Source organism: Ranitomeya variabilis, chromosome 5, assembly GCF_051348905.1.
Source record: "Ranitomeya variabilis isolate aRanVar5 chromosome 5, aRanVar5.hap1, whole genome shotgun sequence".
Classification (NCBI taxonomy): Eukaryota; Metazoa; Chordata; class Amphibia; order Anura; family Dendrobatidae; genus Ranitomeya; species Ranitomeya variabilis.
This window is the reverse complement of record NC_135236.1, coordinates 647,034,050-647,058,130: the sequence shown is the minus strand read 5'-3', so window position 1 is coordinate 647,058,130 and position 24,081 is coordinate 647,034,050. Positions and strand designations below refer to the sequence as shown.

Sequence of the window (24,081 nt, the reverse complement as noted above, 5' to 3'; positions counted from 1 at the left end):
CTGGTGTTTAACCATTTAAATGCCACTCTGGCATTTAACCCCTTCCTGATGGGGCCAATTATCATTTTTGCTTTTTAATTTTTCCCTCCCAGAGCCATATTTTTTTTTCCTGTCCACAGAGCTTGTTTTTTTTGAAGGACAAGTTGTACTTTTGAATGACACCATTCATTTTACCAAAAAAAAAAAAAACATTCCAAAGCACGATGGAACTGAAAAAACACCCACAATTCTGACATTGATTTTAGAGAATTGTTTTTATGGCGTGCAGTGCAAGGGAAAAACAATCTCACAATATGATTCTGCTCATCAACACAATTACGGCAATACTAAACATGTCCAGGTTTTTTAAATTATTTTAGTGTGGAAAAAAAAAAAAAAAAGACAGCAGAAAAAAAAACAAAACAAAAAACACTTGGGGGTTGTGTCACCATTTTCCGAGACCCGTAACTTTTTCGTTTTTCAGTTGATTGAGCTGTTTGATTACTTTTTTGCAGGGTAAGATCATTGTTTTCTTCTTTTTCGCTTCATTGGGGGACACAGGTAACCATGGGCGTGTGCTGCGGTCGCTAGGAGGCCAACACTGCACCCCCCCCAAAAAAAAAGTAAAAAGTTAGCTCCTCAGTAGTTGTGACACCCACAGACTGGCACAAAGCTCGTAAGTTTTAGCTTAGTGTTATAGTTGGAGGCAGACCTGGATTTGATCCCAGATCCATTTTGTTCTTTAGGTCACCATGTTGTGTGTCAATCTTTTCTCTTTGTTTTTCTGATTATTCTCTACAACAACCCATAACTTCTCCCCCCGATTTCCCAACTAAATTACAGTAGGAAAACAGTATGGTGCTATGCACACCATATCCTCTCTGGTCTGCGAGGCAGGAACTTACCCCCTGACACTTCAAGCGTGTCTCAGGGCGGATGGTCCTTACTTTGTTCCCCACCCCAGCCCTCCTCTCAGATCAGTGCCAGGAGGAAGCCTGTGGTCACCTCTCAGTGTCAACCCCACCCCCCCCCCCCCCCAACCCTCCAAACCCCAGGGTCGACAATTTCCAGTGAACCCCCCTCACTTGGGGGCTCCGGATGCATTAACCTGGATTGCGAAGAGGGAGTCACCAGTGCTCCGATCGTTTCTCATGACGACTCGCAGCTTCCACCCACCACCCTCAGCATGGCAGATCAAGGATAAGGTCCAAGAAGCAGGCTCATTTCAGCTACTAGTCTGGTTCCCCTTCCCCTTGCTCCAGGATACCCTTGGTATTCAACTCCTCCTATGAGGTGGCCCCAAAGTCCGACCTTGCTTCAGAGTCAGACTCCGATCCTGACAGACCAAGCCTTTAAGCTCCAGGACATGGTCGACAGCCTCTTATCAATCATACCTTCAATATTAAACCTTCAGATAACTCCAACTCATTCAAAAAGGCAAAATTCCCTCCTGGCGTGTTTTCCAGCCACAAGGCATTTGAGGAAATCTTTACCAAACAGTGGAAGCACCCGGAAAAGCGGTTCCTGGGTAGGAAACAGTTGTAGGAAACATCTTATATCCTTTCGGGTCCGATCTCAGAAAATTTGCACATACCCCAGCCGTGGATCCACCAGTCATCTGCCTGTCCACCACCACTGTTCTGGCACTCCCTGATGTTTCCTCCCTCACGGACTTTCAGTCATATCGCAGCCCTAGCCAAGACCGCCTTTGAAGCTGCGGGAGCTTCTGTTTTCGCCTTCACTTCCAAATGAGTAGCCAAGTAGGTCTCCGCCTGGGCTCTTGACCATGCCAGTTGCTCCGCCCGCATAACTAGCAATATTATAACCATGCTCAGAATACTCTAGCTATAGGCCACGGCATCTAAAAAATCTCTTACCAATCTTCTCCAATTCCAGGGATCACGCCCCTCTTTAATTTTGCTCCTTTCAACAGTTTACCTCCCCAGGACCTCCTCTCGGCGAGAACGGAATCCTTCTCATCAAGAGAAAACAAGCCATCCTCGAAACTCGACATGGTGTCCAAAGCGTCGCTTTGCTAAGCTGTCAGGATACCGATCTAATAGTCTCACATTGTGATTTGTGTCGCACATCAGAGGTTTCTCCATTTCCTGCTCCAGGGGCCCAATACTAGTTAACAGCTCTCCCCTTCGGACTGGCCTCTGCTCCCAGAGTGTTCACGAAGGTCATGGCTTGTCCCTTCCAAGACTGTTACGTAAGTCTTCAGATCACACTACACACACTTACCTGTGAATTAGTCTCTGATCCCGGCCCAGCACCTAGGTTTTCCTAGGCATGCTGTTCAATATCGCCCACACCAGAATCCTTCTCCCAAAGAAGATCTCAGCACTCCAGATGGGGATTTGTTCCCTAAGACACCCATCCCCCGATCTCTTTGACTCTACAGGAGTACAAGGAAAGACGATTGCCAAGATGGAAGCAGTCCCTTTTGCACAGTTCCATACCCAAGCCTTTCAACTTGCTCCCTGTCAGCTTGGGACAAAAGGATCTCTTCCCTGGATCGCCCCATACTTCAGCCTCTCAGACAGACAGTAATTGGTATGATGGAGTTTCTCCCCCTCCATTCGGCACAGGAGATCATTCCTCCCTCTCCACTGGCAGGTTGTTACGACGGACACCAGTCCCCTCAGAAGGTTGGGGTGGGGGGGCGACAGTACAGGGTTGCTGTAACTCTCAGGAAACCTCTTAACCCATGAATTTCCTGGAGCTCAGAGCCATCTACCTCTCCGTTCTCCACTGGAAGGACCTTCAAGTAGGCCAGTTCACATTCAATCGGACAATGCCACGACCGTGGCATACATATCACCAGGACGGGACAAGCAGCAAGTCCATCGTGTTAGAGGTCTCACGGATTGGGCTTGGGCTGAGTGTCACGTGCCAGCATTATCAACGGTGCACATTCCAGGCGTGGACAACTGGGCCACCAACTTTAAGTCATTAGAGCCTCTCCTCGGGGGAGCAATCCCTCAACCGCTCTGTGTTCAAACAGATCTGTCAGAGGTGGGATACTCCCGACGTTGATCTAATGGCATCTTGTATCACAAGGTCCCTTGTTTTGGGGCCAGGTCTCACGACCCACTGGTGGTCAGTTACGATGCCCTGGTCATTCCATGATATCAGTTTCGACTTCTGTACCTTTTTCCACCTCTTCCTCTGATCCCCAAACTCGTCAAGAAGATCAAGAAGGAAGGAGTTCCAGTCATCCCAATGGCTCCAGACTGGCAAAGAAAAGCCTGGCATGAAGTCAGTCAGTCAAGTTGCAGATGTATCCTGGAAACTCCCAGACCTACTCTTTCAAGGTCCCCTCTTCAACCAGAATGCTTGGTGTCTCAATTTAATGGCAAGGCTGTCGTAGCTAAAGTCCTGAGGGAGGCTGGCTTCTCGTCCCAGGTCATACAGACCATGAACAAGGAGAGGTCCTCATGGATTTATCACTGGATATCGAAGGCCCTCTTTCGCTGGTGTTAAGGCAGCCATACAGCTCCCATGTCTTTTTCCATTCCATCCATCTTGGCGTCCTAAGGCTACGTTCACACGATCCTTTTTTCCGTCCTTTTTTTTTTCAGGTCCTGTTTTGAAAAACCGCAGCTAAAATCCGCACTGATTTTTCGCTGCGGTTTTTGATCCTTTTTCTTCTGCGGATTCCACTGCGGGTTTCCAACTGCAGTTTCCTATTGGGGCTGCTGGAAACCCGCAGCAGAATCCGCAGAAAGAATTGACAGGTACTTCTTTTTTCTGCAGGCAAAACCGCTGCGGATTTGCCTGGGGAAAAAAGGATCGTCGGCACAGCGGGTTTTGTTTTCCATTGGGTTACATTGTACTGTAACCTACATGGAAAAAAGCTGCGGATCCGCAGTGCCAAATCCGCTGCGGATCCGCAGCAAAAACCGCAGCGTGTGAACATACCCTTACAATCAGGGCTAGAGTCCGGGTTATCTCTTAGTACCCTTAAGGGTCAGGTCTCCGCACTCTCAATTCTGTTTTAACAGGATTTAGCCCCTCATCCCCAGCTCAAGACTAGAAATGAGCAAATGTGTTAGGAAAACTCTCTCTGAATTAGCCAAATTCATACCGAATTTACGTTTGACGATAATTTCTGAACATTTGCTCATCTGTAAACCCATTACCTCCAATGGCGTTCGGCGAATATTGCAAATACGGCAGTCGTAATCTGAACAGAATATTGAAATATTCGCTCATCTCCAGTCAAGACCTTACGTCAGGGAGTTGCTCGCCTTGCGCCACCATATCGTTCCCCCGTGGACCAGTAGGACCTTAAGCCAGTTTTGAGCGCTCTTTAGGGACCTCCCTTTGAACCCATTCAGGACTTTGCATTCTCCATTCTCTCCTGGAAGGTTGCCTTTTTGGTTGCAATCACTTCCCTTCCATCAGACAGGTCTCAGAGTTGGCAGTTCTCTTGCGGATCTCCTTTCCTTATCCTCCACCAGGACAAATGTGGTCCTATGACCAGTTCCTTCCCAAATAAGTCTCCTCATTCCATACCAACGAGGATATTTTCCTTCATTCTGGCCGTCCCCTGGACTTAAGTCAGGAGCCTTACGTCTCTACCTCCCAAGGACTGCATCCTTCTGACGTTTGGATGCCTTGTCATTCCTGTGGGTCATCATAAGGGACTCCCTGCCTCCAAGTCCACTATCGCTCACTGGATCCGCTCTATTACACTGGAAGCTTATCGAGTCAAGGATAGACCATTGGGGGACACCGCACACTAAGTTTGAGCTTATGTTGTGCCAAAGTATAGTTCTTTGTTGTTGCTTCTCCTACTGCTTCTTTTCCACTAACTGATGAGCTTTGTGCCAGTCGGTGGGTATACCCTACCAAGAAGGAGCCAACTTTATTTATTTGTTTTTGCTTGGCGTCAGCCTCATAGCGACAGAAGCATACACCCATGGTTACCTGCGTCCCCCAATGAAGGCTCTAAGAAAGATTTTACTTTGTGTACCAAAAATTCTTCTTTGGACATCATTTTGAAATGGATATTACAATTTGATCGCTTGTTTTACAGCATTTTTTATGGTGTTGCAGTGACCAAAAGTTTATTTTGGAGTTGATTTTTTTCCTTTTATGGAGTTTACAGATCGGGCTAATTATTTTTATATTTTGATTGATTAAACTCTCCTGAACGTGGCTATATCATGTGTATTTTTATTTTCTATTACCTTAATTTTTAATGGGGTGAGAGTCATTTTAACTTGTGTTTCTGCTTGGTTTTTTTTCCTTTAGTACCTTTAGGGGACTTGAACCTGCAATCACTTGTACTATACACAGTACCACTATATTGCTGCATATAGTAAAACTCACAGCTTAATTTGATGCCTGACCACAGACTGAGCTTCAAGGGAGCTACAGAATGACAAGCAAGGAGGTCTTCAACAGACCCAAGGCTCTTATAGCAACCCATTGACGCCCTGCGATCATTTCACGGGTACGCCGATGGGCGCATAGAATGATGCGGTCACATGCCTGTGCACTGTTACCAGTTAGCGATCGCTGCCATTACCTGCCAGGTATAGGGCAAGCTGACCATGTGAGCCTCCTGGTCCAGCGGAATTTATCTTATAGGTCAGGACTGCCCGCCCCAGGAAGGGAAAACTCCCTCCCACCAGATTATTCACTGCCATCTGGTTGACCTCTAAGGGTTCAGCCCTCCTTCGGGGAGAGATCTCTCCAGTTCAGCTTTTTTTGTGATTTTTCTCTCTCCTTCTCCGGGACAGAGCATTCGGGTGTTCGCTCCCCAATAAGACGAATGAGAAATAGAAAACAAACCATTTATTTTTTGATCAACAATCTAATTAACCAATAAAATATAAAATGTATATATTTTCCATAGGAGAATCAAATTGCCAGGTCATTTTTACCATAAAAGAAAAGTCATTAAAAAAAAAAAAATCTAAGGTGGAATTGTTTTCTTTTCATTATGTCACCGCATGTAGATTTTTTCTCGTTATTGAGTAAAGTGGTAAATTGAATGGTGTCATTCAAATGTATAACTTACCCGGAATAAAACAAGTCCTCATAAGGGTATGTGGATAGAAAAATGGAAAAAAAAAAAAACCCTGTCGGAAATATGTCATGCATTGTTTAAATCAGTTTCTTGCGTTGAATATATTGTCTATAAACTCAGCAATTTCCTTTTCTTTATTGTTTATATGACGATCTTTATTAAAACATGTTAGTAATCTTTCAATTTTCCACCCTGGCCATCAGGGTCTTTTTATGCTCATATTTCCTGGCCTTTCATGATTAGTTTTCAGAGGTCTCATTACCATCAAAGGCAGGATTGCAGTGACAGGTAACACCTCTATACACAGCTGATAACACGGGATCCACCAATCACAATGGGCTATGTCACAGATCCCTCCCTCACTTCACAGTGACCTTTGCACATGCTCATTAGGTGCTTCAGTGCAATGGTGATATAGCATCTGAGTCAGTGTATTGAAGCTAATGTGCATGTGATACCTGAAAAAATAGGAAATTTGAGTCTAGAAAAGCTGCAGTGGCCAGTGTGAAAACTGCAAGAGTTCAAATTTTTTTTTTTTTTAATACAGATTGTAATACGTAAAAAAAAAAAAATATATGGGTTGTTTGCTATTAGTGATGAGCGAACATGCTCTGGTAAGGTATTATTCGAGCATGCATGTGTGCTAACCGAGTGTCTTTGCCATGCTCGGAAAATACGTTCCAGTCACCGTGCCAGCATGTGTTGCAGCTGACGAACAGCCTGCGGGGACTCGAGTATATTTTTCGAACATGCCAAAGTCAGTTAGCACAAGAGCATGCTCAGATAACACCTTATCCCAGCACGCTCGCTCATCACTGCAGATTATGCCTTACCTTGCCGTCAGTGTTTAAGTCCTCGACGTTCTCCTTGGTCTTGGTGGAAGACCTTTTGCGGACTTTGGATGTTGGGGTCACACCTGTAGCTTTGGAGCTTCCCCTTTTAGTTTTCGCCTGCGCTGCTGTGGTCTTTGCAGCTCTTGGCGCTCTCACCTTAGAAGCTGCTGGGGCCGTTGCCTTCTGTTTAATTACACAAGAGGGAGACCGTTAAAAAGTTTACATCTTAAATTGATGCTCAAGACTACACAAAAGTGAATCTGACATTGATGTCAATGAGCTCAGGGTAACGCTTCATTTCCTGCGGTGCAGGGGGAGCAAATGCTTGCCGTCAGGTTACCCCGAGGCTCATAGCTGATCATTGATGGTTCCAACTCAGAAAACCGATCATCGGATTCTTTTCAGAAGACCCTACAGACATCTTCGTAGGGTCCTTCACTCGTTACATTTGACTCACCTGTTTCTCAATGTCAGTCTCATCGCTGCTCTCAGAACCATCATTCTTAACCACGGCTGTGCTATTGACGGCTTCAAGGGATTCGATAGCAGAAGCAGGAGTTTTAGCAGATGCTCTCTTGGGCTAAAAAAAAGTATTAAAAAAAAATAAAAATTAAAAAGGCAAAAATTGTTGGTCTACGTTCCCACAATGAGTTTTTTACATTGCGTACTTAAAAAAAAAATTCAAGTAACCTAATTCTGCGATACCAAAACCTCATGGTAGGAACGTAGCAAGTAAACTCCGTCGTTTTCAGTCAGTTTTTCTAGAGCAACATGCTTTAAGAATTGCTCATTTTGTCTGGATTTTTAGAAACCTGCATTTTTTTTACATTTTTTTTTTAGCTTTTTCTGGTTGTTCTCTGAACACTTTTTTGATGTCTTTGACCATCGTCAGGGTTTGAGTATTTTTTTAATATATTTTTGGAGCTTCATTTTAACTAGCGTTTTAAGGATTTAATTTTTTTTCTTGCGAGCAGGGCCCTCACTCCTCTTGGTATCTGTTCTGAACAGTGATTATTGTTTTGCTGTAATGTCTATTGTCTGTACAAGTCCCCGCTATAATTTGTAAAGTGCTGCGGAATATGTTGGCGCTATAGAAATAAAATTATTATTGATTACTATTAAAGAGTCTTCAGAGTGAAAATCGCCTGTAGAAGGGTCTGCAGAAGGGCAACTATCAAAAAAGTAACACTTATGAGAGAATCATTCAAGACTGGCGATATACAGGGTCTGTTGGTGTAAAATGTCAAATTCCTTAAAAAGGTGCACGTCCAATGAATTTGGAGCAATTTTTCAGCTGCTCGTGTGCCACAACCAGAAATATACTTAACAGGCTTTACAGAACTGGGGGTAACGGATATATGGGGGCTATTGAGTGACAGCCTGAAAGCCCAGTAGAAAATCCATTTCCCTGTAACCTACAAGGGAAATTAAAAGTTGTCCCTTTTCAGAAAATCCAGGTCCCCAGGTGCGGTTTTTATTTTTCTGGTCCAGCGCTGAGTCTCTGCCGCTGCTCCGTGTCCCTTACTGTGTCCACCACATACGTTACGTTGACATTGCAGCCGTCAATTAAGAAGCTCATTGGCTCGCAGTGGAGCGTTTGTCTACAAAGGCAGAGTTTCTGGGTTTCGGAGCAGCAGCGGAGACTGACTATTATTTTTTTAATAAACTGCACCTCGGTATCACAGCTCCATTCAGTGCTTGCATTCAGTTACCGCCAGAGCCAATAACCACTGATCTGTGAGGGTGACCCGGTGCTGGACCTCCACCGATCTGATGTTGAAGACCTATCATAGGTCTACGTCACCAATGATCTGACTGGACAACCCCTGTACAAGACCCTTCTAACAAGTATGGGCTGTCCACGGTGCAGAGATTGACCATCTACTTGGGACACTTACTTGCGTTGCTGCCCTGGAATTGGTGGTCTTGCTTTTTATGGTTGCTGCTCGAGTAGGCTTTAATGGGGGCTCTGCGGGATGAGAAAAATGATTGAGCAATTGATAAAAGTAAAATTGGCACGGACAAAACCTAAGATAAAGCATAGAGTGAAAGCGGCTGTGGTTCGCATTGGATGAAGCTTTGCCGTCTGGATGATATCTCACCAAGTATATACCCAAAGGGGTTTTTTTGCAGCAAAAATGTAAAAAAAAAAAAAAATCATAGCAAAAAGTGAACGGTGACTGCAAAGTGTGGACGTGGCCTAGTAGTATAATTATCTAGCAAATAACGTTCTACCCCTAAAGAGGATTTAAAATAGACTTGTCCCAAAAGTCTGTGTCTGCAGCCAAGTGACAGGAACTTTATACTTTATTAGTGACCCCCTTCCTGACAGCATAGTGTGGTCTTATTCAGATGACTTTTTAGGACAGCTTTCCCAGCTTCTCCTAGCTAACAGTCAGTGACGAATGGAAGCAGAGCTTCACAAGTTTTTCACAGAACCATGTGTCAGTGATTTGGGTAAAAATGGACAGAATTTTTTTTCCCCAAGGGGTGGAAAAGTGAAAATTGGGACTATGAACCCCAAATACTACATACGTGGTCAAAATTATTGGTGCCCCTCGCTTAATAACAGGAAAAATCCAAAATGGTCACAGAAATAACTTGAATCTGACAAAAGTAATAAATAAAAGATCTATGAAATTGAACAAATGAAAGTCAGACATTGCTTTTCAACCATGATTCCGCAGAATTAAAAAAATAAATAAATAAAACTCATGAAATAGTCCTGGACAGAAATGATGGTACCTCTGAAAATAATGTGACCAAAGAGACATGTTAAAATCAAGGTGTGTCCACTAACTAGCATCACAGGTGTCTACAATCTTGGAATCAGTGAGTGGCCGGTATATAGGGCTACAGATACTCACTGTGCTGTTTGGTGATATGGTGTGTATCACACTCAACATGGACCAGAGAAAGTGAAGGAAAGTGGTCTCAGATTAGAAAGAAAATTATAGACAAACATGTTAAAGGTAAAAGTTATAAGACCATCTCTAAGCAGCTTGATGCTCCTGTGACTACAGTTGTACATATTATTCAGAAATGTAAGATCCATGGGACTGTAGCCAACCTCCCTGAACGTGGCCCCAGGAGGAAAATTGATGACAAATCAAAGACGGATAATAAAAAAGGTAACAAAAGAGCCAGAAAAACTTCTAAACAGATTAAAGGTGAACTTCAAGCTCAAGGAACATCAGTGTCAGATCGCACCATCCGTTGTTGCATGAGCCAAAGTGGACTTCATGGGAGACGACCAAGTAGGACACTATTGTTGAAAAAAAAAAAAAAAAAAAAATCATAAAAAAGCCAGACTAGAATTTGCCAAACTACATGTTGACAACTGACAAAGCTTCTGGGAGAATGTCCTATGGACAGATGAGACAAAAATGGGACTTTTGGGCAAGGCACATCAGCTCTATGTTCACAGACAGAAAAATTAAGCGTATCAAGAAAAGAACACTGTCCCTACTGTGAAACATGGAGGAGGCTTTTATGTTCTGGGACTGCTTTGCTGCATCTGGCACAGGGTGTCTAGAATCTGTGCAGGGTACAATGAAATCTCAAGACTATCGAGGGATTCTAGAGAGAAATGTGCTGCCTAGTGTCAGAAAGCTTGGTCTCAGTCGCAGGTCAAAACACACAGATAAAACACACAAGTATGGCTAAGAGGAAAACACTGGACTATTCTGAAGTGGCCTTATGAGCTCTGACCTAAATCCTATTGAGCATTTTTGGAAATAGCTGAAACATGCCGTCTGGAAAAGGCAGCCTTCAAACACGAGACAACTGGAGCAGTTTGCTCTTGAGGAGCGGCCAAAACACCTGTTGAGAGGTGCAAAAGTCTCACTGACAGTGGAAGATGGACATCTGAATGAGGCATAGTGGTGATCGCTGCTGCTGGTTGACCGTGATTAGATCTAGGACGGCTGCACTTACTCCATCATTGCTCCACATGAGAAAAAAAAAATCTCAATGAAATTGTATCACATCCTATGTATTTCAGTACATTATATGGTGAATTGTATTATCTCGTTCAAAACTACAGATCACCCTGCAAAAAAATATAAAAAATAAGTCCTCGTGGCAAAAAAAAAAAAAAAAAGTTATGTCTCTTAAAGGACGTGAAAATATAAACAAAATTGGCCTCATCAGGAAGTGATTAATTTTGTTCCAAAGCCTAAAAATACTGAGGACAGAGCCCTTACCTGTTACTGGTGAAGCCATCACCTCCATCCCATCAGGGTCATCGATGCCTTGAGCCGACACTGCAGGAATCTCGGTAGCCGATGGCTTGCTTTGTGTGGCCAGCTTTCTGCTCCTAGGGGCAGCTCTTGCTTTTGATGCTGGCTTTTTAGTAGCATCCATTGCCTCGGGATCGACAATTTTCCTCTGGTCAAAAAAAAAAAAAATAACAAGCTATGAAGATATGCAGGAGATTCTGAAACGTGGCAGCATTTATCCCGGAAGCTGTAAATGATCTTTTTAAAAAAAGTTCTGCAAATGCCGACAATCCGACCGTGTGATAAAAAGCCGTCGAGCAGAAAATTAACCCTTCCACAGAGATCCCTTTGGGGTAAACATCTGGCGGGGAGTTTCTTCTCCGATGCATAGCACTTTGCTCACGATTTGGTGCGCTCGGTGAGCAATAATCGGGGTGTGCCTCCATTCACAAGGGTGAGTATCATTTCCTTACTAATAAAGTAGTATCACTGCCGGACTGCTAGACAGAACATGCGTGTGGCCCCGCTACCAGAAGGGGAGCCCAAAATCCCAGTGTCCAGTCTGTAGCTACAGTGACCCTCTGGGCAGTCAGAGGAACGTCAAGTCCTCAACTGGACGGCCCGGAGCAACAGAATGAAACCAGACACATTCTCTTCCGAGTGTCTGCATTTTAATAAAGCAGTTCAGCCATGAGGAAATTCTGGCCGACAGAAGGAGATGTAAACCTTATACTGAACGGAGGATGCGCTGTGAAAAAAAATGTGATGCAGAAAAGTCTGAATTGGACTGATACAGAATGTACGCAAAAGGGGTCCGACTGCCCTGAAAGGGGCTGGTGAGTGAAAACAAGTCATGACCAATCCAAAAGATCACGTGGGTGTCAGACTGACCCAGATTTTATCTTTTTCTACCCCCATAAATTGGAGCAGCAGGTCAGACGCCTGACTGCCACTCCATTCATTCAATCCCTATGGGGCTGTCGGAAAATGTGAGCGCAGTGCTCAGCAAGCCCCATAGGGAACGAAAGAAGCGGCGGTCGAGCATGCGTACTGCTGCTCCATTTTAACAGATGTAAAAGTGCCCCCTTCTGCTGATTGGTGCAGGTCCCAGCAATCAGACCCCATCAATCTATATAATTACTATGGAGCCTTTGGATAGGTGATAACTAGTGATGAGTGAACATGCTGGGATAAGGTGTTATCTGCCCATACTCGGGTGCTAATCGAGTGACTTCGGCGTGCTCGAATATGTTCGAGTCCCTGCGGCTGTATGTCTCGCGGCTGTTCTGACACGTTCAGGGATTGCCTAACAAACAGATAATCCCTGCATGTGTTGTGGCTGTTGAACAGCTGCCAGACATGCAGCCGCAGGGACTCGGACATAGTATTTGAGCATGCCGAAGACACACGTCTAGCACACGAGCATGGGTGGATAAACACCTTATCCGAGCATGTTCGCTCATCACTACTGATAACTTGTCTTCATCAGACAACCCTGTGAATGCTCAGAAAGGGGGATCAATTCAGCACAATCAATCACAAGGAAAAACCCCAGTTAAAGGAACGTCTCCTAAAATTCTGGCAAGACAGTGTGGCAGTGTGGATGAAGTCCCGTCCATTGGCCGACAATCAACCACTATGGAAAGTGGAGTTTCGGATACAAAGTCTGACTACAGTTTTGAACATGAAGGAGTCCTGGTGATTGCTGAGGTTCTGGGACTGCCGCAGGGTAAAATGGATCAGACTGTTGCTATTTAACAAAACGATCCTAAATGATATGCATAAGTGGCAATATGGAGACAATAACGATATGATCACATGTCTCATTATTACAAATATAAACTACAAAGAACAAACTAACATTGACAGACTAAAATAGAGAGGAGAGCCATACACTTGTGGGCTTACAGCCTACAGAGTAATGACAGTAGGTTGGGGGGTTGCGGCGGCTCCGGTGGTGGTGATGGTGGGGTGGCAGAGGGGTCTTTGCAGGCTGTAAACTCTCTTGAAGAAATGGGTTTTCAAGTTGCGTCTGAAAGTTCGGACGTGTTGGGGCACAGAATTACAGAGCATGGGGGATACTTGGGAGAAGTTTTGGAGGCGTTTGAGTTGAGTGTGGAGGAGAGAAGGAGGTCTTGGGAGGACCGGAGGTTGCGTGTTGGAAGATGTTAGGAGGTTAGTTTGGAGATATATGGTGGAGACAGATTATGGACGGCTTTATAGGTCAGTGTTAGTAATTTGAACTGGATATGTTGGGGAACTGGGAGCCAATGAAGGATAGGTAGAAGTGGAGGAGTAGTGAGGAGAGAGGTAGATTACTTGTGCAGCAAAGAATGGACTGGAGATGTACGAGTGTGTTAGCAGGGAGGCCACAGAGGAAGATATTGCAGTAGTCAAGGCGGAAAAAATGAGGGCATGCACTAACATTTTAGAAGATTCAGGGTTGAGGAACGGACATATTTTTAGAGTTGGAAGCAACAGAAGATGGAGAGAGCTTGGATGTGTGGTCTGAAGGACAGGGCAGAGTCAAGGGTTACTCTGCGGAAGCGGACCTCAGGTAAAAGGGGAAAGCGTGATCTCATTTGTTGCGATAGATAGATCAGGTAGGGGAGTTAAGTAGGATGGAGGAAAAACAAGTTTGTTTTTGTCCACATTGAGCTTTAGGAAGTGAGAGGAGAAGGAGGAGGATTTGTCTGATAGAAAAGGCACCCGAACACTCAATTCCACCATCAATCCACATCCACAGCAGATGAAAAGGATTTTTTAGCCCCATTTACATTTTTAGTTTGTGGAAAGTGAGTAGGGAGTTTCTGGATGACAGTTTTAGCAAACAAGCAAAGAAAACGAGTCTCCCATGAGTGCCCGGGGATAGCAGATTGTGTTCTGAGAAGATATGAGGGTATAAGGGAAGGCTGAAAGAAAGAGAAGATCTCACCTTGACAGTTCTTTTTACAGGAACCTTCTTGTCTTGGGTCACCAGGACTGCTTTTTTTGCATGCATGAAAGACAACAAAATTCTGATTAACAAAAAAAACCAAAAACACTACCAAATAAAAGACAAATTATTGTAATCTTTGAAACACAAATTAACACCTAAAACAGAGCGTGTGTGTGTGTGTGTGTGTGTGTGTGTGTGTGTGTGTGTGTGTGTGTGTGTGTGTGTGTGTGTGTGTGTGTGTGTGGGGGGGGGGGGGGGGGTGGTATTTAGCCAGCCACCAATTGTGCAAGTTCTCCCACTTGAAAAGATGAGAGGCCGGTAATTGACATCATAGGTAGACCACAACTATGAGTCAAAATGAGGAAACAAATCCAGAAAATCATCTTGTCTCATTTGGCAAGATTTATTTTGCAAATTATGGTGGAAAATAAGTATTTTGTCAGTTTTTTTGCCTTCCTCTGGATCAACATGTTCGGGCATGTTAGGTTAGGCTATGGGTTGAAATAGATGGACTTAAAGTCTTCCTTTAACCGTAATAACTATGTTACTATGTTACCTAAAAACATGCAAGATTTCTGGCTCTCACAGACTTGTAACTTCTTCTTTAAGAGGCTCCTCTGTCCTCCACTCATTACCTGTAGTAATGGCACCTGTTTGAACTTGTTATCAGTATAAAAGACTCCTGTCCACAACCTCAAACAGTCACACTCCACTATGGTGAGGACCAAAGAGCTGTCGAAGGACACCAGAAACAAAATTGTAGTCCTGCACCAGGATGGGAAGACTGAATCTGCAATAGGCAAGCAGATTGGTGTGATGAAATCAACTGTGGGAGAAATAATAAGAATATGGAAGACATACAAGACCACTGATAATCTCCATCGATCTGGGGCACCACGCAAGATCTCATCCCGTGGGGTCAAAATGATCACAAGAACGGTGAGCAAAAATCCCAGAACCTCACGGGGGACCTAGTGAATGACCTGCATAGAGTTGGGAGCACCGTAACAAAGGCTACCATCAGTAACACACTATGCCGCCAGTGACTCAGATCCTGCAGTGCCAGACGTGTCCCCCTGCTTAAGCAAGTACATGTCCGGGCCCATCTGAAGTTTGCTAGAGAGCATTTGGATTATCCAGAAGAGTATTGGGAGAATGTCATATGGTCTGATGAAACCAAAGTAGAACTGTTTGGTAGAAACAAAATTCATCGTGTTTGGAGGAGGGTGAATGCTGAGTTGCATCCAAAGAACATCATACCTACTGTGAAGCATGGGGGTGGCAACATCATGCTTTAGGGCTATTTCTCTGCAAAGGGACCAGGACGCCTGATCCGTGTACATGAAAGAATGAATGGCTCCATGCATTGTGAGATTTTGAGTGCAAACCTCCTTCCATCAACAAGGGCATTGAAGATGAAACATGGATGAGTCTTTCAGCATGATAATGATCCCAAGCACACTGCCAGGGCAATGAAGGAGTGGCTTTGTAAGAAGCATATGACGGTCCTGGAGTGGCCTAGCCAGTCTCCAGATCTCAACCCCATAGAAAACCTTTGGAGGGAGTTGAAAGTCTGTGTTGCCCAGTGACAGGCCCAAAACATCACTGCTCTAGAGGAGATCTGCATCGAGGAATGGGACAACATACCACCAACAGTGTGTGGCAACCTTGTGAAGACTTACAGAAAACGTTTGACCTCTCATTGCCAACAAAGGATATATAACAAAATACTGAGGTGAACTTTTTGTTAATGACCAAATACTTATTTTCCATCACAATTTGCAAAATAACTTTTGCCAAATCGGACAAGGTGATTTTCTGGATTTGTTTTCTCATTTTGACTCTCATAGCTGTGGTCTGCCTATGATGTCAATTACAGGCCTCTCATCTTTTTAAGTGGGAGAACTTTCACAATTTGTCGCTGACTAAATACTTTTCCCCCCACTGCAATAGTAAAAAAAACAACAACAAAAAACCACGCAAGAAGCCATTAAGGCAACAGTCGGGCATTTTTTTCAATCCAGTCCCGGAGTGGTATCACTAATGTCTGTTCCCTGTCTATAGCAGAATCATTACCAGCCGCCGTCTTCTCCTGTTCTCAGCACCGCTCTAGTCCTGTTCTGCGGTTTGTGACTTGCCAAATCGCTCTGGGCAGATCGGAAGTCACTCCTCAATGTAAGTCTATGAGAGGCAGAACGAGGCCAGAACGCGGCTCTCACAGACTTACACTGAGAACAATTACCTCTGACTTCTGGTCAGTCAGGAGCTGTGGTCGCAAGATAGCGGCACAGGATCAGGGTGGTGCAGGGTAAGAGCGGCACAGTATTTTACTACGGGCAGGAAACCGGCATTAGTGATACCACTCCGGGGGAGAAGTAAAAAAAATAAACTCCAGAGTGATGCTAAGGTCAATAAGTTGACACTAATCTATCACATTCAACAATGATTCCCACAAAATATTTGTCCCCTTCTTACCATCACCCTTGTCGCCAGAGGCTTCGGCACTGATGGGTTCCTGCTGGCAGGTTTTATTGCTCGATGCATCATTCTTTTCTCTTTTCTTTTTGTCTTTCCTGGGAATAAGAAAACAAATAAATTGTATTGTGGTTCACAGCCTCATAATAATCTGTCAAATATCGTTACACCCCAGCCCTTACCAAACAAGAGTCCGTCTCCCACTCATTACTATAATGGCAGCTTCATTTCCACTATGGAGAAATGCACGTGGTACAGACCCATCCCATCTTTAGAAGCCATCAGTTGCCTGTAGAATAGGTGGTAACTTGCTGATCGGTGGGGTCTGACTGCTGCCCTCCCCCCATAAGTTTAGAGTAGATTGTCAGCATGATGAATAAGAGGGGCTCACCCATCCAGTAAGGGATAAAGTCATTCTGGTCTGACCTCCATGGCACTCACATCCTTGCAAGTGTACAGTGCCAGCACTATATTATGTTGTGGTCTTTGGACCCCTCATATTTACAGAGTAGGATGATGACGACTTACTTATTCCAGTGCTTGAACATGTTTTCAAGTGTCTTCTTGTGTGAATTAAAATGCTGTAGAGAGAAAGATAAGTAAGGTATTTCTCAAACAATTGACGCTTATCACCTCGTCTTATGGCCGGACGCTGCATTGCATGGAGATAAGTGAATGTGGATGTGTTGTGACCCAACAGTAAAATGTGGAATCTGCATGAATTCTTATGACTTGTGTGCTGCGATCGGGCAATGATCAGATCGCAATGTAACAACATTCATTGTGGTGTGATGTACAAAGGAACGTGCCCTAAATCTGGTGCATGCCATCAATGCAGATTTTCACCCTTAGTAATGAAATGCGGGAATCAGCAGCAAATCACCGAACATGTAATATTTGCAATTCATTCACCGCTGAATTTCCAGCAATGTATTTTTTCCATGTCAATTGCGTGTGAACATACAGTGACGTCCGAAAGTATTCACCCCCTCGGTTTTTTACCTATTGTGTTACATTACAGCCGGTGTTTAAATATTTTTGTAATCAGATTTGTGTGTGATGCATCAGCACCAAGTTGGTGAAGTGAAGTGAGAAAAATAGACAAAAAGCCACAGAGGCTGCAAAACCATTATCAAGTGGCACCACTAACCAAACACCATGAAGACCAAGGAGATCTTCACACAAGTCAGGAGCAAAGTTGTCGAGAGGTACAAGTCAGGGTTGGGTTATAAAAAAATATCCCCATCTCTGATGATCCCCCGGAGCACCATCAAATGGAAAGAACATGGAACCACAACAAACCTGCCAAGAGAGGGCCAACAACCAAAACAGTCAGCCCAAGCAAGAAGGGCATTAAAGGGAACCTGTCACCCCCAAAATCGAAGATGAGCTACGCCCACCAGCATCAGGGGCTTATCTAAAGCATTCTGGAATGCATTCTGGAATGCTGTAAATAAGCCCCCGATGTATCCTGAAAGATGAGAAAAAGAGGTTAGATTATACTCACCTGGGGGGCGGGGGGGGGGGGAGGTCCGATCCGATGGGTGTCGCGGTCCGGTGCCTCCCATCTTCATAGGATGACGTCCTCTTCTTGTCTTCACGCTGCGGCTCCGGCGCAGGCGTACTTTGTCTGCCTCTCTGACCTTTCCCGGCACCTGCGCACTGCAGTACTTTGCTCTGCCCTCAACAGGGCAGACAAAGTACGCCTGCGCCAGAGCCGCAGCGTGAAGACAAGAAGAGGACGTCATCGTAAGAAGATGGGAGGCCTCGGACTGCGACGCCCATCGGACCGGACTGCAGCGGGACCGTCCCTGGGTGAGTAAAATCTAACCTCTTTTTCTCATCTTTCAGGGTATGTGCACACGTAGATGGAACCTCTGCGGATTTTTCTGCACCTGTTTTGAGAAATCCACAGGTAAAAAGCACTTCGTTTTACCTGCGGATTTAATGCGATTTTTGTGCGGATTCCACCTGCGGTTTTACACCTGCAGATTCCTATAGAGGAGCAGGTGTAAACTGCTGCGGAATCCGCACAAAGAATTGACATGCTGCGGAATAAACGCTACGTTTCCTTGCGTTTTTTCCCGCAGCATGTGCACTGCTGATTTTGTTTTCCATAGCTTTACATGGCACTGTAAACTCAGGGAAAACAGCTGCGAATCAACATCCGTAGCAAAATCCGCAACGTGTGCACATACCCTCAGGATACATCGGGGGCTTATCTACAGCATTACAGAATGCAGTAGATAAGCCCCTGATGCTGGTGGGCTTAGCTCACCTTCGATTTTGGGGGTGACAGGTTCCCTTTAATCAGAGAGGCAGCACAGAGACCAAAGGTAACACTGAAGGAGCTGCAGAGTTCCCAAGAGAAGACTGGAGTATCTGTACATACGATCACAATAAGCCATACACTCCATAGAGGTGGTCTTTATAGAAGAGTGGACAAAAAAAAATCCTGTATTACAACACAAAAACTGTAAAGCTTGTTTTGAGTTTACCAAAAGACATGTGGGAGACTCCCCAAGCATATGGAGGAAGGTGCTGTGGTCAGATGGGACCAAAATGTAACTTTTTGGCCAATGAGGTAAACGTTATGTCTGGCGCCAAACCAACACAGCTCATCACCCCAAGAACACCATTCCCACAGTGAAACATGGTGGTGACAGCATCATACTGTGGGGATGTTATTCAGCAGCAGGGACAGGAAAAATGGCCCAAATCGAGGGGAAGATGGATGGTGCGAAATACAGGGATATTCTTGAGCAAAACCTGTTTCAGTCTGTCAGTGATTTGAGACTGGGATGGAGGTTCACCTTCCAACAAGACTATGACCCAAAGCAGACAGCTAAAGCAACACTCGAGCGGTTTAAGGGGAAGCGTGTAAACGTTCTGGAGTTGGCTAGTAAAAGCCCTGACCTGAGAATCTGTGATCAAACGTTAAGATTGCTGTTCACCAGAGGAAACTATTGACTTGAAGGAGCAGGAGCAGTTTTGCCTTGATGAATGGGCAAACATCCTAGTGTCAAGATATGGAAAGCTCAGAGACTTATCCACAGGGACTTGCAGCTGTAATTGCTCTATAAAGTACTGACTCTTGGGGGTGAATAGTTATGCACACTGCAGTTTTCAGTTATTTTAACCTGTTTCACAATAAAAAATAAAGCAAATATTAAGTTTTAGGAACGATCATTACACAAACTGGCCCTTCCTTAATCCCTGCAATATAACATATAACATGTCCTCATACAGCCTGGCGGCCATATAATAGTCTGATAGTGAGATACTGGGTGGATGGATCAAATAATATATATATATAATCGATACATTTTAAAAAAGGTTTAAGGCACCAGGTCTGGTCTCTGTAACCAAAGTCTACACCCCCCCCACCCCCAGCCTGGCTCCACACAGGGCTGTGCACTGTATGACATGTCCAGTGTATTGGGGGCAAACACAGACGAGTGCAGCCGCCGCAGCAGCCAGCACATGGCTCCCTCACCTCTCCGCTCTCCTGCTGCAGCTTCCTGGCCGTCTTCAACAATCCATGCTGCAGGAGGTGGTTGTATATGAGCGCCAGCAGCGCTGTGTTGCGCTTCGCCATGGTGCTCCTAGAGCCTGCGTGCTCTGCCTCCTCCTCAGCCACCACCACGTGCTTCCTGTAACGCTACTTCCGGGTACAGCTCTCCAGGTGCATTGTGGGACAGCTGCGCGTCCGTGTTTTTTTTTTTTTTTTAAAGAAACTTTATATAAACAAACAACCAACACACAAGTGACATAGTTTCGAGTCCCTTCCCAGCACTCAGAGCACCGACCTTCCTCTCTCCTGGTGGTCACTGAGGGCTCCTGTCACTTCTGTCCCAGAAGAGCCGCACACCTGAGCCATGACACGGCGGCCTTCCCTAATCTGTGACCTGTTCTCCAGCTCTCCCACCGTTTACCTCACATAAAACTGCTGTTTTTACAACATTCTCATTTTTTGCCCCAAATTTATGGCCAACGCCAACAAACATAGGGGTGCACCGATACTGAATAGCAATGTCTGCAAAAGGAGATTCCAGTCATCACAGCTGTCTTTCCGGTGTTCTTTTTTTTTAACATGACAGGTTCCCTTTAAGACCGGACAACCCCTTTAAAGCACCACTCCAGTGTTTATTGCGTTGCTGGAGTGGTGCCATTTATCTAAGATGAAGTATACTACTGGGGGCAGGGAATTTTAACCCCTTATCCCCCGGGCTATTTTCCGTTATTGCATTTCCATTTTACACTCCCCTTCTTCCCAGAGCCATAACTTTTTTATTGTTCTGTCAATATGGCCATTTTACTGCAATGTAGCGACAACCCAAAAAAAAAATTTTGGGATGAGATGCATGTCCCAGTGGACTGTGCCACACAAGATGGAACTGAGCCATGCATCTAGTCCCATCCTGTGTGATACACTCCAAAGAGCCCGGTATCTAATCCCATCATGTGATGCACTACGCTGAGCCCTGTATCTAATCCCATCATGTGATACACTACGCTGAGCCCTGTATCTAATCCCATCATGTGATATACTACGCTGAGGCCTGTATCTAATCCCATCATGTTATACACTACGCTGAGGCCTGTATCTAATCCCATCATGTGATACACTATGCTGAGCCCTGTATCTAATCCCATCATGTTATATACTACGCTGAGGCCTGTATCTAATCCCATCATGTGATACACTATGCTGAGCCCTGTATCTAATCCCATCATGTTATATACTACACTGAGCCCTGTATCTAATCGCATCATGTGATACACTACGCTTAGCTCTGTATCTAATCCCATCATGTGATACACTATGCTGAGCCCTGTATCTAATCCCATCATGGTATATACTACACTGAGTCCTGTATCTAATCCCATCATGTTATACACTATGCTGAGCCCTGTATCTAATCCCATCATGTTATATACTACGCTGAGCCCTGTATCTAATCCTATCATGTGATATACTACGCTGAGCCCTGTATCTAATCCCATGTTTAGCCCTGTATCTAATCCTATCATGTGATATACTACACTGAGCCCTGTATCTAATCCCATCATGTGATACAGTACGCTGAGCCCTGTATCTAATCCCATGCTTAGCTCTCTATCTAATCCCAGCATGTGATACAATCCACAGATCTAATCCCAGGATACAGAGAGCAGCACCAACTAACAGCAGTCCTCGATGACAATGTCCACGTCTCAGTATCACTTTGCAGTCACCAGTAATGTCTCCGCACTGTGATCCTAAACTTCATCCTCCCTTATAGTTTTGCAAATGCCCAGAAGGGGAGGAGACATTAGACACATGTGACAAGACTCCGCCCACATTTACTGCAGTCATAATGCAGCACACTAGGTTTTCATGGCAAATTTCAGTAGCTGCTCCCCCTAGTGTTTAAAAGTGGAGACTATCAAAACTTTTAAAAACATTTTTCAGATTTTATACCATTAAAAAAAGTTACTATTTTTGTAAGTAAAAAATTAACGCTTTACATTTTTTCAGTTTTTTAAAATTTTCTTTTTGATGACATATTCCCTTTAATGCACTGCAGTCTGATATAACATGTTTAACCCCTTCATGACCCAGCCTATTTTGACCTTAATGACCTGGCCGTTTTTTGCAATTCTGACCAGTGTCCCTTTATGAGGTAATAACTCTGGAACGCTTCAACGGATCCTAGCGATTCTGAGATTGTTTTTTCGAGACATATTGGGCTTCATGTTAGTGGTAAATTTAGGTCGATAATTTTTGCGTTTATTTGTGAAAAAAATGGAAATTTGGCAAAAATTTTGAAAATTTCGCAATTTTCAAATTTTGAATTTTTATTCTGGTAAAAGAGAGAGTTATGTGACACAAAATAGTTAATAAATAACATTACCCACATGTCTACTTTACATCAGCACAATTTTGTTTTTGCTAGGAAGTTATAAGGGTTAAAATTTGACCAGCGATTTCTCATTTTTACAACGAAATTTACAAAACGATTATTTTTTTAGGGACCACCTCACATTTGAAGTCAGTTTGAGGGATCTATATGGCTGAAAATACCCAAAAGTGACACCATTCTAAAAACTGCACCCCTCAAGGTGCTCAAAACCACATTCAAGATTTTATTAACCCTTCAGGTGTTTCACAGCAGCAGAAGCAACATGGAAGGAAAAAATTAACATTTAACTTTTTAGTCACAAAAATGATCTTTTAGCAACAATTTTTTTTATTTTCTCAAGGGTAAAAAGAAACCGGACCCCAAAAGTTATTGTACAATTTGTCCTCAGTATGCAGATAGCCCATATGTGGGGGTAAACCACTGTTTGGGCGCACGGCAGGGCTCGGAAGGGAAGCAGCGCCATTTGACTATTTCAATGAAAAATTGGTTCCAATCTTTAGCGGACACCATGTCGCGTTTAGAGAGCCCCCGTGTGCCTAAACATTGAAGCTCCCCCACAAGTGACCCCATTTTGGAAACTAGACCCCCCCAAGGAACTTATCTAGATGCATAGTGAGCACTTTGAACCCCCAGGTGCTTCACAAATTGATCCGTAAAAATGAAAAAGTACTTCTTTTTTTTCACAAAAAATTTCTTTTAGCCTCAATTTGTTCATTTCCACTTGGGCAACAGGATAAAATGGATAATAAATTTATTGAGCAATTTCTCCTGAGTACACCGATACCTCACATGTGGGGGTAAACCACTGTTGGGGCACACGACAGGGCTCGGAAGGGAAGGAGCGCCATTTGACTTTTTGAATGAAAAATTAGCTCCAGTCGTTAGTGGACACCATGTCGCTGTCAGGACTCTGAACATTTTTTACCTTTTGTGCATTACTGCCCTTTTCCAACATGGCGTCTTTGGTCTCATGTGCACTTGTCTTCCTGCTATAAAACGCCACCCCAGCCTTCAGTCTGTGCTAGATTATTCTGCTTTGCATCCAGCTCCTGATTACTCCCTGGCCTTGCACCTGCACCTGCACCTGCTCCTGTGAACCTGTGTTGGCGATCCTGCCACTCTGCTCTGAGTTCCTGCTGCATACACCAGTTTTTAGTAATCCTCCTTCATCTGCTGCTCGTGTTACTTCCATCTGCATTTGCTGGTCATGTAAGCTGTTTCTGCTCTGCGAAACCTGAGACTATTAACCAGGCCTCCCTGGTTGAGCTAAGATATGATTTGAACTGCCTAATAGCATATCTATCTGTGTCTGGAGTAAGTCAAGGATCTATTCGTGTCAAGTTTCCTCAAGAATAACTGTGCTTCATAGACTTTCGGTTTGTTTGCATCTACCTCTGAAGTTTCCTATTGACTGCTAAGCTGCGTTTATTATTTACTCCAAGTGTTGTGGACTTGAGTTTCTCTCTGCACCTGCTTGAATCACCGTGTGATAATATAAACTTTACCACTTATAAAACTGTGTCCTGTTGTCTTGTTCCACGCAAAGAGTCTCCTGAATTATCCCCTATAATTATTACAGGATAATCTAGCCATAAAAAAAAGGAGACTGCTGGAACAATGACTGCAGAGAGCAGATTAGAGCAGGTGTTTTCCATAATTAGATCACTGCAGAAAGATGTGGAAGGTC

General features: G+C 44.2%; 1 protein-coding gene across 4 annotated transcripts in view; it reads right to left on the bottom strand.

The window, feature by feature from the left end:
• Window positions 1–20,142, bottom strand: part of LOC143776671 (uncharacterized) — a 61,915-nt gene extending 41,773 nt beyond the window's left edge. For 2 of the 4 annotated variants that reach the window (XM_077266319.1, XM_077266321.1), the window contains exons 1-8: window positions 19,985–20,142; window positions 17,017–17,069; window positions 16,489–16,586; window positions 14,011–14,060; window positions 11,061–11,244; window positions 8,754–8,824; window positions 7,313–7,435; window positions 6,856–7,038 (exon numbers count right to left, since the gene is read on the bottom strand). In XM_077266319.1, coding sequence (XP_077122434.1) covers window positions 6,856–7,038; window positions 7,313–7,435; window positions 8,754–8,824; window positions 11,061–11,244; window positions 14,011–14,060; window positions 16,489–16,586; window positions 17,017–17,069; window positions 19,985–20,086 — 864 coding nt within the window. In that variant the 5' untranslated portion in view covers window positions 20,087–20,142. The remainder of the gene's footprint in view (window positions 1–6,855; window positions 7,039–7,312; window positions 7,436–8,753; window positions 8,825–11,060; window positions 11,245–14,010; window positions 14,061–16,488; window positions 16,587–17,016; window positions 17,070–19,984) is intronic. The other 2 variants (XM_077266320.1, XM_077266322.1) reach the window with 1 other exon arrangement.
• Window positions 20,143–24,081: the final 3,939 nt, after the last annotated feature.